This window comes from Corvus cornix, chromosome 14, assembly GCF_000738735.6.
Source record: "Corvus cornix cornix isolate S_Up_H32 chromosome 14, ASM73873v5, whole genome shotgun sequence".
In the NCBI taxonomy this organism is placed as follows: Eukaryota; Metazoa; Chordata; class Aves; order Passeriformes; family Corvidae; genus Corvus; species Corvus cornix.
The window spans coordinates 16,210,493-16,224,439 of record NC_046344.1 but is presented as its reverse complement, the minus strand read 5'-3'; the positions used below and the strand labels follow the sequence as shown (position 1 = coordinate 16,224,439).

General features: G+C 46.7%; 1 protein-coding gene across 4 annotated transcripts in view; it reads left to right on the top strand.

The window, feature by feature from the left end:
* IFT140 (intraflagellar transport 140) overlaps nucleotides 1-13,947 on the top strand; it is a 106,199-nt gene that overhangs the window by 91,523 nt on the left and 729 nt on the right. For all 4 annotated transcript variants that reach the window (XM_039560502.1, XM_039560500.1, XM_039560501.1 and 1 more), the window contains 11 exons: nucleotides 5,772-5,949; nucleotides 8,140-8,330; nucleotides 9,331-9,426; nucleotides 9,774-9,906; nucleotides 9,996-10,139; nucleotides 10,544-10,672; nucleotides 10,880-11,062; nucleotides 11,752-11,958; nucleotides 12,121-12,333; nucleotides 12,413-12,579; nucleotides 13,547-13,688. In XM_039560502.1, the coding sequence (XP_039416436.1) occupies nucleotides 5,772-5,949; nucleotides 8,140-8,330; nucleotides 9,331-9,426; nucleotides 9,774-9,906; nucleotides 9,996-10,139; nucleotides 10,544-10,672; nucleotides 10,880-11,062; nucleotides 11,752-11,958; nucleotides 12,121-12,333; nucleotides 12,413-12,579; nucleotides 13,547-13,688 (1,783 nt within the window). The remainder of the gene's footprint in view (nucleotides 1-5,771; nucleotides 5,950-8,139; nucleotides 8,331-9,330; nucleotides 9,427-9,773; nucleotides 9,907-9,995; nucleotides 10,140-10,543; nucleotides 10,673-10,879; nucleotides 11,063-11,751; nucleotides 11,959-12,120; nucleotides 12,334-12,412; nucleotides 12,580-13,546; nucleotides 13,689-13,947) is intronic.

The following is a 13,947-nucleotide window of genomic DNA, read 5'->3' as shown; positions in this document are numbered from 1 at the left end:
ATGTAACATTTTCAAAAATAGCAATTATATTTTACAAAGGCTAAACAAATCAGTCTAATCATAGAATCATAAAGATTGGAGAAGATAAAGTCCAACCGTTGCCCCAGCCAGAGACTCATGTCCCCAAGTGCTACATCCACACAGCTTTTAAATCCCTTCTGGGATGGTGACTCCACCACTATCCTGGGCAGCTGTGCCAGTGCCTGACCACCCTTTCCATGAAGAAATTTTCCCTAATATCCAACTTAAACAGTATGGGAATCCTGATCCTTAATAAAAAACAACCTTAGTGAATGCTTCTCTGCTGACAAACAGGCTGTAGGATGTGCTTTTTGCAGCACTCACTGCATTCTGTGGTGCACAGGGGTTTGTGTCATACAACCCACATGGAGCAATCTCTTGGTGTTGGTTTTACGAGGGTAAGTTTGGAACAAAGCTATGTATTCAATGGGATATTACAGATTTATTCTGTAAAGCTGCTTTATCAAATGCTCTGTTTCTGCCAGGGAAGAGTTTTTAGGAGTAGCCTCATCAGCTTTCAGTGTTTGGATCATCCATGAAAAATGCCTGACTTTTTTTAGAGTAGCTCATATAATATCATTAACACTATCAAGAGTTTCATTGAACCCTTACAGCTTTTCATCTATTACTTAGTTCCTTGTTGTCTTTTAGTCCCATGGAAAGATACAACCAGAATCCCATAAATGCATTTTAAAAGCATCAAACCTAATTTAGTTACATCAGATAAAACCTCATTTTCTCAAGTCCTTAGAGTTTTCCAGTCTAGTGGAAGGTGTCCCTGCCCATGGCAGGGGTTTGGAACAAGATGGTTTTTAATGTCCCTTCCTACTCAAACTATTCTGTGATTATCTATAATATAACATTATAGGATGCAATATTAATTGGTTATATATAATATTATGGGGTCCAGTTCAACAAAGTGGGGCCCAAATTGAAAAGAGGGGTTTTTTTTTACCCTGATCCTGATCAATGTTCATTTTCCAAATATAGCCCATTAATAGAGGGAGAAAAGATTTTTCAGTGAGATGCTTCAGACATATAAATCTCCAGCACCTCTAAATAAAATTCCATTTTTTTCTTTAAACTTTCATGCTAAATAGGCAATGAAAAATATATGGGAACAGAAGGGTTTGTGAGATCAGACTGTGGATGCTGTAAACACAGTTCACACAGAAAAACAGATGTGAAAGGTCAGATACAAAGCGAGGAAACTTCCATCAAATATGTGGTAAAATTTGTGTCCACTCTTAAAAGGCGTCAACATTTGCTTCCCAAATCCCTGGCACTGTGGATGTGGCCTGGAGCCTGGGGAGCTCAGGGTGCAGCAGTGGATGGTGCATCCCTGTGCCTGCTGGGGGGCTTGGGGCTCTCAGGCTGCTCGGGATGCCTTCCCATGGCTCTGCTCCCACTGCTGCTGCGCCTGGGCTTCGTTAAGTTTCCAGCTTCAGCTGATGAAGTACAGATGTGAGAGGCTTTCCAAGGGGGATGAAAGGAGGAGGAGGGGAGGAACAGGAAATTCCTGGAGTCAGAGTTGGGGGCAGGGAAAAATATTACTTGGCATTTTATATGGACAGCAGAGCCAGGCCTGGAAAGGAGGGTTGCTGCCTTTTAGGGATGCATGGACAGATTCATCTTTCTCGCTACACTAGCAGCTGTTGGGAGATAAACTGTAGTTTTCCCTGGGATTTAAGTGAATCTGTTCAGCACCTCCTGTTTGTTCACCAGACCCACATCCATCTGCCCACATTTCTGAGGGGCAGCATAACTTGCCCTGGTGGTGGAGGTGTGTGCCTGCCAGGGAGGTTGTGCATCTCAAGGCTGAGGTTGGTCTTCTTGAAACACAGAGAGACGTGGAAGTGGGTTGTGGGTCCTCCCAGGATCCCCTCCCCTCCTCTTTCCTACCCTTTCCTCTCCATGCACCTTATCAGAGCACTGTCCCTCTTGTGAAGGGTGTGTCTGCTGGAAAGAACCAGTCTCTGCTGCAGCTGCATGGGGACCATGGCTGTTGCTCTGCCCTGTGCAGCTGCTCACCAAACCCAGCGGGGTGTGGGAACTCCTCTGGGCAGAGCAAGGCTGGGTTCCTTAAGTGAAGCACTCCTTCAGGTGTTTCTGCAGGGCAGAAGCAGGAGAAGGAGTGGTCAGAGGGAGTCAGTTGTCTCACATGCCATGGGTTCTTGTGCTGGTGAGCTGCTCTGATCGTGTCTCTCATGATGCCAGGATGATTTTTTGCCTTTTCTTTTATACCTCTTTTATATACCTTTTTATAACTTTTTGTATTCTTAGTGGTTTTTAGCCTACATTCTTAGACTTACTTTGTTAAGAGACTAAACATCTTAGAAGCTTTGTAGTTAGGGGTCAGTGTGCCCCAGACCCCAAGGTCCTCTCCAGAACACATTCTGGAAACTAAGATAGAACCATCCAGGAGAAGGCTCCTGGGAGGGGGCTCACTGAGCCTCTCATTGGGAATCTTTGATAGATCTGCTAATTAGTAACACCTATAATGATATACCAGATTTTTGGGGGGGAAGGGGGGGCACATTTTGCAGGGTGCATTTCAATGCATATGACCTGGACGTGTGCACCTAAGGATCCTTAAAGTAAATACCAAGGTAAAATCCTTTTTTCCCTTCTAACTGTGTTTGACTCTTGATTTTAAGACCAGGAAAAGGCATCACTCAGAATCTTAGAAACCTGGAATGGTTTGGGTTGGAAAGGACCTTAAGGACCATCTAGTACCAACTCTCTGCCATGGGCAGGGACACCTTTCTTTGGTGTTCCTCTTGTCTCTTGCTGTGGTCCCTGTGCTGGGTGAGTCCATGCAAGCTGTGCTCTGCTGTGAACACTCCCAAATTCAGTGTCTTTGGTGCAGTTTGAGCCTGGTGTGCTCACCGCCTGCCCAGCTGGGGTGGCAGAAGGCACTGTCTGCCAGAACAAAACCAACTGCAGAGCACATCAACTGCAGATGTTTCTCCCTCTGAGTTTGTTGCTGCCCCCAGCGTACCCACAGCTGGAGCCTCTCAGGTTCATTTCTCAGGTTTGGAGTGGAGAAGAAAGAGGTGGGATGGCAGAACTCCAGCTCCTCAGGGCAGAGGTACCTGGGTGCCCACGTGGCCCACAGGCAGGTGCCTGGGGGACAAGAGCCCCCAAAGAGGAGTTCTAGGGGCAGTTGCTTCTGCTCAGCAGCTCCTGCTGAACTGTTGCCATCCAGGAAAGCACAACACAGATGAGAGATGATGAGCAACATCTCCTAAATCCTGCTGTGACTCTCTGCACGCTGTTATCTTTTAACTTTGTACTTTAAAATACATTGTGTAGTCTATTTCCTCTCAAAAGTTTCCACTCCCTGTAGTCTAAATAAGAATTCTCATCCGCTCGCCTGTTTGAGCCCATGAACTCTCATCTTCCTGCATGGAGGGACTTGAGAGCTGTCAGAGCTCTGAAAAATAAAGACTTTGATTTCCTTTCAGAAACTCACTGTTAGTCAGCTTGACAAAGCCCAGCACAGACGTGCATTCCTTCACCCAGAGCCAGCTGGCTGTTGCCAGCTTCTTCTGGCACACTGCAGAGCTTGGAAAATGTACTTCTCCTCATGTGCTGTGAAGCACAGTTGTGCCCAGGTACAGCCTTGAGCAGCTTTTCCTAAGGACAGAACTCAACTGGCTGTGTTGATCAACACCATGTTAATCATGTCAATGTTCTTAAAAGGTGTTTTTCCCTCCTTTCCCAGTTCCAGATACAGATAGTGTCTGGAATAAAAGAGAAACCAGTTCCAACTTTTCGGAAATTAGGAAGGTCACATCTGCTGACACAAGCAGAATTTCTGTGTTGAGTGGTGATGCACACAAGGATCTTCTGTCAGGCCCATCCAGGTCTGAAATGACCATGCTTTATTTCAATGTTCCTTTTGGCTCCTCAGCTGGGGAGCTTGGACATGTGAGAGAAGAGCATGAGGAGGCTGTATTTGAATACTACTCAGTTGTAAGAAAGGTGTCACTCAGACATGCATTTTTGCTTTTTTAAACCAGAAACACTTCTGATCTTTCTGAAATTTGTTCCTGATTTATTGCTTCTGTTCCTTTTTTATTTTCTCTATACCGTTTGTCCTCAGTGAAGTCTATATCACTTATTTATGTTGATTACGACCTGAAACCTTTATACAAGTTGCACTGCAAGTAAAAGATGCTCTAATTCTAAAGCAAATTATGCAAAGAATTTTTCCTGTGCCTTTTCTTAGCGTATGTGCTGGAGAGCACGTCAGGGTTCACCTGTTCCGCTGCTTCCCGGTTAGTCACTTTCCCCTGTTTGTGCAGGGCTTTCCCACAGCCACTGGAAACAGAAAAACATTTTAATCATAGGAAAACTGGAAGGGAATTTGGTGGCAGGACGTAAAGTGCCATTCTATTCTATTATTTTCTGGTTTTTTCCTGCTTTTAAAATTTAGATCTTTACTTTGTGCTGTGGTGGTGCCTGAGAACTGCACAGACTTCTGCTGAGGGTGATGTAGAAAAAACCCCTTATTTTGAATGCTTATGGTTTTTATTAGTCAAACATATTGCATGAAATTCTGAAGAGCCTCAAATGTGAATAGAATCTGTGAAAATCTCTGCTTGTCCTGCTCTGTGATGGTCAGTTCTGTCATGGTCCTTCTGCTGAGCAGTTCTGCTAGCCATTCCAGCCAGGAGCACGGTCCTCAGCCTGTCCTGCCTTGCCTGGGCAGGAGACTTTGCAGTGTTAACTGTGAGCTCATAGACCAGAGGAGTTCTTGTTCTGAGCATCACAAAGCTTTTCTTTTTGCCCATTTTATGCAAATTTTAAATTAGAACATGTTTGTTTGGTAATTTGTTTCCTACACATCATTCCCTATTACTGAGTAAAACAATTGGGCTCCCAACAGCTGTTCAGTATTTAAACTACTCCAGACTGCAGCAGGAGATTTCCAGTGCGAGGCTAAGGCTGTTCTCATCATTTTAATTTTGATTTCTGAACATCAGTGTGGGAGTATTGTGACTGTCTATAGGCTGCAGCTACAGCTGGATGGGCACATGATCAATGTTTATGTATGTGCAAACATAGAATCACAGACTGGTTTGGGTGGGAAGGGACCTTAAAGACCATCTTGTTCTACCCACCCCTGCTTTGGGCAGGGACATCTTCCACTGTCCCAGGCTGCTCCAAGCCCCGTCCAGCCTGGCCTTGGACACTGCCAGGGATCCAGGGGCAGCCACAGCTGCTCTGGGCACCCTGTGCCAGGGCCTGCCCACCCTCCCAGGGAACAATTCCTTCCTAATATCCAATCTGGATCTCCCCTTTTTCAGTTTGAAGCCATTCCCCCTTGTCCTGTCCCTCTGGGCCCTTGTCCTAAGTCCTTCTCCAGCTCTCCTGGAGCCCCTTTGGGCACTGGAAGGGGCTCTTAAGTTCTCCTCAGAGCCTTCTCTTCTCCAGGCTGTACACCCCCAGCTCTCTCAGCCTGTCTCCAGAGCAGAGGTATAACTGCTGTTCTTGGGCATTGGTGTAAATCAAATCCCACAAGATTTCCTTAAGGTTGGGGTCATTCATCTCAAGAACTGACCTTTGTGTGTGAACCTGCTTCTGTTCCTCTTCAGTCTTCACACAGCAACTGGAGTCTCTGTTACACTCACCCCATTCCCAACGTCCTGATGGTTTCCCCTTTCACACTCTCTCTCCTCCCACCTCACCTGCCTTCCAGGTGACACAATAACAGCTCTCCTTTTCTTTCCCATTTCCTGCAGTGAGGCTGTCTGGGAGAACATGGCTCGCATGTGCGTGAAGACTCAGAGGCTCGATGTTGCCAAAATTTGCCTGGGGCACATGGGTCATGCAAGAGGAGCCAAGGCACTGCGGGAGGCTGAGCAAGAGCCAGAGCAGAAGGCCAGGGTGGCTGTGCTGGCCATCCAGCTGGGCATGCTGGTAAATCCCACAGCCAAGCTGTGAAGTGTTTATATCAGACTGTGAAAAATGACCGAGTGAAAGTCTGCTGACTGAAGGAAACATCTTTTAAAGATGGTTTATATGTGAAACATTTAACAAAAACCTGCTTTCTTGGGGCATAAGCCTCTTCCAAGCTTAGTCATTCTAGGTTTCACTGGATATAAAAAAGGCTGTATTTTATTAGAGTTAAAATGTTTCAACAAACATGTTTTATGCTCTGATATAGGAAACACAAATTCCATTTTGAAATTATTTGTTTCCAGAATGAAAGACTAGAGCTGTGTGCAGTCACAGAGTGAGGGCTGACCTGAGGTTGTTGAAGGAGTTTAGGCAAAATAGACTTTTTCTGCAGGGCTGGAGAGCTCTGGTCAGTCACATTCATTGCCTGTGCTGTCCCAGGGATGCCTAGTCACCCAGATTTCTATCCTGACTTCTCCCATTGTGTGAGAAGGATCTTGGCTGGATCCAGCTCAGCCAGAGGACAAGGTCTGGCTGTTCCCCACAGTTGGTATGGAGCAACTGTCTCTCATTCCTCCATCTGGAGCCCCAACTGGCAGCAAATGCACTCCAAAGTGGCCCTTGTATCTTGTGTCTGACTTCATTCCCCTTGATTGCCAAGAGAACTAAGCTGAGTTTGAGACCAGCATTGTCATGTGGATTGAAAATTGACTGGTGCTAGTTAGAGGTGTGTGTATTCCACTAATTTAGTGTCTTCAGCAATGATCCATAAGAAAACCAGAAGTTTTTAGTTAGGAAACCATATAAGAGATCCAGGCACATTATCTGTCAGAGGGAAAAACTGGGAAAAAATTTATGAAATAACCCACAGGCTATAGGAAATAGTGAATTAGATAAAAAATAGCAAGGTGCTATGGCAGCAAGAATCAGTTCGGGGCAATGTTTGAGGAGACACCACATCCTGGGGCCTGGATTTGATCACTCCTGTTATTCAGGGCAGCTACAGCTGGAATGATGACTTCCACCCTTTAAGTATCTCATTACCAGGAAAAAAGTTGGTGAACTGGAAAACGTGCAGAGAAAATCAGTGCAAATTGCTCAGCTCTTGGAAAGATTTCACAGACAAGGAAGTCTTGGAAATGGCCAAATAATTAGAATTTGGCTTGAAAAGGTATTTAGCAGTCTACAGTTATTTGATGAGTATGAGAGAGAGAGACAGAGACAGAGACACAGAGAGTAACTATTCTGAGTTAGAGGTAAGGAAAAAAGGAAAATTCAAGCTAAATGTTTGTAAAGGCTTCCTGGCAGAGAAAGCGATGAGGCTGAAAAGTGTCAGTGCTTCTTCTCTTGAATATTTAAATCTGTTTGGAAAGGTGGAAGGGACCTACAGCAAAACAAATGCAGTTCTACTGCTTTTTTCCATCTCGTACAGAATCCTAGGGCAGGCATCTTCCTTTTCCACTTTCTGTGCTTTTTTAAATTTGAAACAATAAGAGACAGAAAGTATTTTTCTGTCTTGGACAGATAATCTCAGTTTACTAAATATAGTGTTCAGCTGGACAGCAGTTGGGTGGAGCAGGAAAATGCTCCTTCCACAGGAGCTAGTACCTCTCAGAGCATAAAAATAATAGTTCCATATTTGCTCACCCTTGCGTCAGCATCAGCAAAACCCTCCTGTTCTAATTCTGTAATAAATTCTTAACATTTATTCCCAGGAATGGAGCTCAGTTTTCCACGAACAGCATTGCTGCCTCTGAGACCTGCTGGGAGGTCACAGGGCTTCCCTGGCTTGCAGCACCTTAATTCCCAAACCCTGAGTGCCAGGATCTTCTCCTAAGCCTCACCCCTGGGTGGGCAGCATGGTCGGTAGCTGTACCCCCAGCTAAGCGTGTCTCCGTTTTTGGTGATTCGCTCTCCTGATGACAGCATTTGATCATTGGTGACTTGCTTTTGTCACCCCCCTCCCTCCCAGTCAATCCTGTACAATAAATGTCAGGATCTGAGTGCTTTCCTTGTAAAAACCACCCTGTTTCCCAATAACGTGCTATTCCAGGCTACATTTATTTAGTTGCTTTAACCCCCTGCCTGAATGATTATTGCTTTAATTGCATTGCAATGCCCTGCACTAATAAACTGCTCCGAGGTGCAGCGCCTGGCGTGACTGACGCAGCGCAGTTGGGCTGACGGGGATTTTGGGTGTTCCTCTCCCAGGAGGATGCAGAGCAGCTGTACAAGGCTTGCAAACGGTATGACCTCTTGAACAAGTTCTACCAGGCCTCCAACCAGTGGCAGAAAGCCATCGAAACGGCCGAGGCTCACGACAGGGTTCACCTGCGCACCACCCACTACAACTACGCGAAGCACCTGGAGGCAACCGGGCAGCAGAGCCTGGCGCTCACCCAGTAAGCACCAGCTGGGGGTACCTGGGGGACTGGGACCCTCTTTCTCCTGTGGAGACGGGTGAAGGAGCATGTCTAAAGATGACCAGTAAAAATTAATTAAAGTTTTTTCCTGTTTCTAGTGCCTTCTGTCTCACAGAGTAAAAGCATTCCCAGTGACAACTTCTAGCACCTTCTCACGCAAATAATGTGTGGTGTCGAAAAGATCAAGAGTTTGTCAGGGACAGTAGCTAAACCCCACTCATATCCAGTCCCATGTTTGTCTCTGGAAGACCACTGCCATCTTTTCCTTCCTTTTCCATGACAAGAACAATTATTTGCTTTTCCCAAGAGTCCCAGACACAACTGCTGGAGCAGAATTTAGTTTGACTTGGTTGCCTCTGGTGCCTGGTCCTCTCCTGTGACTGCTGAGTCCCATGAGAAGTTAGGGAAGGGTATTTTTGATGTCTTGTATTTCTTGTTTGAGATCTTGTTTTCATATGAGTTTTCCAATATGAAAGTTCCCATCATCATCATCCAATAAGGTCAACTCTGTTCAGAATCAAAGCAGATACCTGCTGTGCTCAGGCAGACGCAGTGATGGCCATGGTGGTGAGGAGAGGTGGGTGCTGGGGTAAGGGCTGTGAGCTCCCAGCAGTGGCAGAGGCTGATGTTGCAGTAGGTGCTACAATGTGGAGCCTGGGGCATTTGTGACCTGTTCAGCCAGGTGTGCTTGATGCTTGGGGAACTTTGGACCATCACTGGCACTTTTGAAGTATTTCCTGTGCTGTGAAGATCACACCTCCCTCATTCCAAGTGCCTGGCAGTACCAATAAACTTTTAATTTTTGGTGGTGCTGGTGGACTGCAACTGGTCTTACAGTGAACTTACTTACACAACTGAAGCAGTTCTTGCTAGTGGTGTCAGTTGATGGCTGGCAAACAAGATTAAATGGATGTTTTACACAGAAAGAGCTAATAAGGAGGTTGTCATTTCACATCTAATATGTTCTTCTTCTCTACAGCTATGAGAAGTCAGACACACACAGGTTCGAGGTACCTCGAATGCTCTCTGAAGACTTACAAGCCCTGGAGAACTATGTCAACAAGATGAAAGACAAGTCAGTGTTATGCTTGTTCCTTCTACATGGGGCTGTCAGGTCTGACATACAACTCGTGATGAGAGCAAGGATGAAGCAGTGTGAATCCTCTCAGTCCCATTCAGCCCCTGCCTTATCCACTATGACCCTCCCACAGCTTTTCAGGTTTATGCCGCATTTGCTCAAGAACTGCCACTTTGGTTATCCAGGCTGACCTCCTGTATAGTGCAGACCTTGGGAGTGTCACACTTGGGTTGGGGTAGAGCATGTGTTCTAAAAAATGTGCTCAGTCTTTAGTTCAAGCTAAGAGTGAAAAACACAGCCTCTGGCAGTTCTTGTTGCTGCAGTTAATATTATTGCTTTTCCAGGAGCCTGTGGAAGTGGTGGGCACAGTACTTGGAGAGCCAGTCAGACATGGAATCTGCATTAAAATACTATGCACTGGCTCAGGATTATTTTTCCCTAGTCCGTGTCCACTGCTTTCAAGGCAACATTCAGAAGGTAAAGCAGCCTGCTTCCATCTGCTTCCCGAGTTCTCATTCCTGGGAGGAGCATGGACACGAAGCAAAGCTGTACAATTCCCTCTGCAGGCTGCTGAAATAGCGAACGAAACGGGGAATGGGGCAGCCTCCTATCACCTGGCACGCCAGTACGAGAGCCAGGAGGACATCAAGCAGGCCGTGCACTTCTACAGCCGGGCCCAGGCGTTCAACAACGCCATCCGCTTGTGCAAGGTACGCAGAGAGGTGCAGTGTGCCCACAGTGCACAGGGCTCTGCCCTTTGGCAGCACATCGTGAAGGTGCTACAGGGTGTTTGTGCCTTTTCTTTCCTGAGCACTGCCTGCTCATGGACAGCCCACAATGAAGCTGCTCCAGGTTTCTGCTGACGTCTTCTACCAAGGGTGGATCAATAAAGCCTTGGTGGTTTGGAAAAGTATTTTCTTGAAGAGCTCATCAGAAATTCCCTGAAAGAAGTAATCATAATTTAAGCTGAAAGTCACTTGGGTTGTAGAGGTTTTACACAGAAGGGGGTGAGAGTTTAATACTGGGTGACAGTATAAAGCCACAGGCTTGCCAGAAGTTGGAATTATGAAATTTGTGTGTGCACATCCAGAGCCAAACCTTTGCTTTTGAACAGGCGAATAATTTAGATGATCAGCTGATGAACCTGGCTCTCCTGAGCTCACCAGAAGACATGATAGAGGCAGCCTGCTATTATGAGGAAAAAGGGGATCAAATGGACAGAGCTGTTATGTTATACCACAAGGTAAATGCTTTTCAGTAAAAACTCCCAAACTTTACACTGAAGCAGTTCCTACAGCAGAGGAATGTTAAATCAGCTGCGGTTTTTACTATATCCTGTTTATTAGTAATTTTTTCATGGTAATGCTTTATTAAGCCACTCCAGGGTGTCCTGGGAACTGGCTCTGTAGTGCTCATTCTCGTCTTTGAAGCCTCATTCCTAATTTTGCAGGCAGGACACTTCTCCAAAGCCCTGGAGCTGGCCTTCGCCACGCAGCAGTTCGGGGCCCTACAGCTCATTGCTGAGGACCTGGATGAGAAGTCCGACCCGGCCCTGCTCGCCCGCTGCTCCGGGTTCTTCATTGAGCACGCCCAGTATGAGAAGGCAATGGAGCTGCTGCTCACGGCCAAGAAGGTGAGCTGAGCCCTCTGGTGCCCAGTGCACACATAGAGGAGCACAACAGGTGTGTACCTGCACATTCATCTGTGCAGGTAAACAGATGCAAGAGACACTTGTAAAGTTTCAAGATTCCTCTGAAGCCAGTGATTCAGGGGCACTGGCAGCTCAGCCTTGCCGAAATGCTGGGTACCAGACCAGTCCTGTGCTCACTCCTCTTTAACAAGCTTCTATGGCTGGCTTTCTTCTGCGTTTTGCAAGGGTACAGTAGCCCTTTCCTGGATGACAAGCTTTGGTATAGCTTACTCAGAATTTGTTCCTTATTCCTATTTGTTCCTATACCAAAATATTTAATAAAATATTTATTTGCATTTACTGAAAATGTTATTATCGATCATGCCTAACAAACCTGACTTGTATGTCTCTGAAAATCTCATGTTCAGAGTCAAAATTGCTCAATCTTTAGTGGCACACTTGTGTGAGAACAATGCTCTCATGGAAGAACAAACATATTCTTAGCAAACAAAATGGGACAGTGTGTGCCTGACCAGGGGCTGATGCTAAGACACATAACTACAGCCCAGTGCTCTGGAGAGAGCATCCTCAGCTGCTTTTATTTGTAGCTGATTTCTGTAGGTTAAACCACAAGCAATGTGAGGTGTCATGATAGCGTTTGCAACATCTCATCACTCTCTTGCTCCCATCAGTACCACGAAGCTCTGCAGCTCTGCCTGGAGCAGAACCTGACCATCACCGAGGAGCTGGCCGAGAAGATGACAGTCTCCAAGGAGTCCCAGGATCTCTCTGAGGAGTCCCGGAGGGAGCTGCTGGAGCAAATTGCTGACTGCTGCATGAGACAAGGCAACTACCACATGGCCACCAAGAAATACACACAAGCAGGAAACAAGTTAAAGGTCAGCGTGGATAGCCTCAAAACAAGGGTGTTTTGAAAAGTAAACTTTGAAGCAGACTTCCTACAGTAACTACCCAAATGAAACTTCTGAGCCATCTCGATGGTGTTTTTGCATTCACAATATTTTTCCTCTCTCTCTCTGTGCTCCACCTTCCCTTGCCAGGCTATGAGGGCATTGCTGAAATCTGGTGATACTGAGAAAATTATCTTCTTTGCGGGAGTTTCCAGACAGAAAGAGATTTATATCATGGCAGCCAACTACCTGCAGTCACTGGATTGGCGTAAGGATGCAAAGATTATTGCGAATATCATCAGCTTCTACACCAAAGGAGGGGCCCTTGACCTCCTAGCAGGTTTCTATGATGCATGTGCTCAGGTACTGCCCTTTCTGTGACTGCTGGAGGTGTTTGGTTTATTGGCTCTGGAGCAAGACCATCTCCTTTCTCCTCTTGCAGGTAGAAATCGATGAGTATCAGAACTATGAAAAAGCCCACAGAGCACTGACAGAAGCATACAAGTGCCTTTCCAAAGCAAAGGCCAGAAGCCCTGTGGAACAGGAAAGCAAACTTGGCCACCTGCAGAGCAGGATGAGTCTGATGAAGCGATTCATCCATGCTCAGAGGTGAGCTGCAGCATGGAGGGCACAGAAACTAAGTGACAGAAATATCATACCAGGACAGAAGTCGTAACAGCACCTGAAGTTTAATAAATAATTTGCAGCTTGCTGCAAAAAAAGCTGCTGGTACATTTTTCTAGCAGGGAAATCATAATGTGATTTTTAAAAGTGCATTTAAAAAGTTGCATTAAAGATGGAAAGGTAACCTGAAAGAGAAGACCAAGGGAGGTGTAGCCAGAAAGGTGATCATCATAAAATCACAGAATCACAGACTGGTTTGGGTGGGAAGGGACCTTCAAGCTCATCCAGTTCCAGCCCCTGCCATGGGCAGGGACGTCTTCCACTATGCCAGGTTACTCCAAACCCTGTCCAGGTAGGCCTTGAACATTTCCAAGGATGGGGCAGCCACAGCTTCTCTGGGCACCCTGTGCCAGGGTCTGCCCACCCTCCCAGGGAGCAATTCCTTCCCAATATCCCATCCAGCCCTGCCCTCTGGCAGTGGGAAGCCATTCCCTGTGTCCTGTCCCTCCAGCCCTTGTCCCCAGTCCCTTTCCAGCTCTCCTGGAGCCCCTTTAGGCCCTGCAAGGGGCTCTGAGGTGTCCCTGGAGCCTTCTCCTCTCCAGGTGAACACCCTCAGCTCTCCCAACCTGGCTCCAGAGGGGCTCCAGCCCTTGGAGCATCTTCATGGTCTCCTCTGGACTCTCTCCAGCAGCTCCATGTCCTGCCTGTGCTGGGATCCCAGGGCTGGAGGCAGCTCTGCAGGTGGGGTCTCACCTGAGTGGGGCAGAGGGGCAGAATCCCCCCCTCCCCTGCTGCCCACACTGGCCAGTCAGCCCCAGGACAAGGCGAGTTTCTGGGTTTTGTTTGGGCTTCTGTCATGAAACCTAATGCAGTAAAAACTCTTGTGTGTCCTTGGCCAGACAAGGTGAATGCTCTCCCTGGGCTGTGACACTTCCCTTTTGCCCTTTCCTAGAGTTTACCCTGAAGACACTGAAGAAGCAGTCAGGCAGTGTGAACTGCTCCTGGCTGAACAGGACTTTGATGATGCCATCCGGCACGGCGATGTCCTGGGATTCTTGGTTCAGCATTATGCACAAGTGGAGGAATTCCATACAGTAAGTGAAGTCTTCTTCCACCCTACAGAACTCATAGTATACACCTGTGCAGCTTGGTGGAGCGTGGCTCTCACGCAGGAAGACATTCCATGGTAGGAGCCTAAATGCGCAGCAGGGAGAGGCACAGCTCAGGAACTATATCCATATTTTTCATTCTATAGGAGGAGAAAAGGAAAGCTCACGGGACACAGAGCATAAATGGTGGTAGATTCTTAAGCATTCCTAGAGATTCAAAGAGAACCTGTCTGGGTGTGTGCCT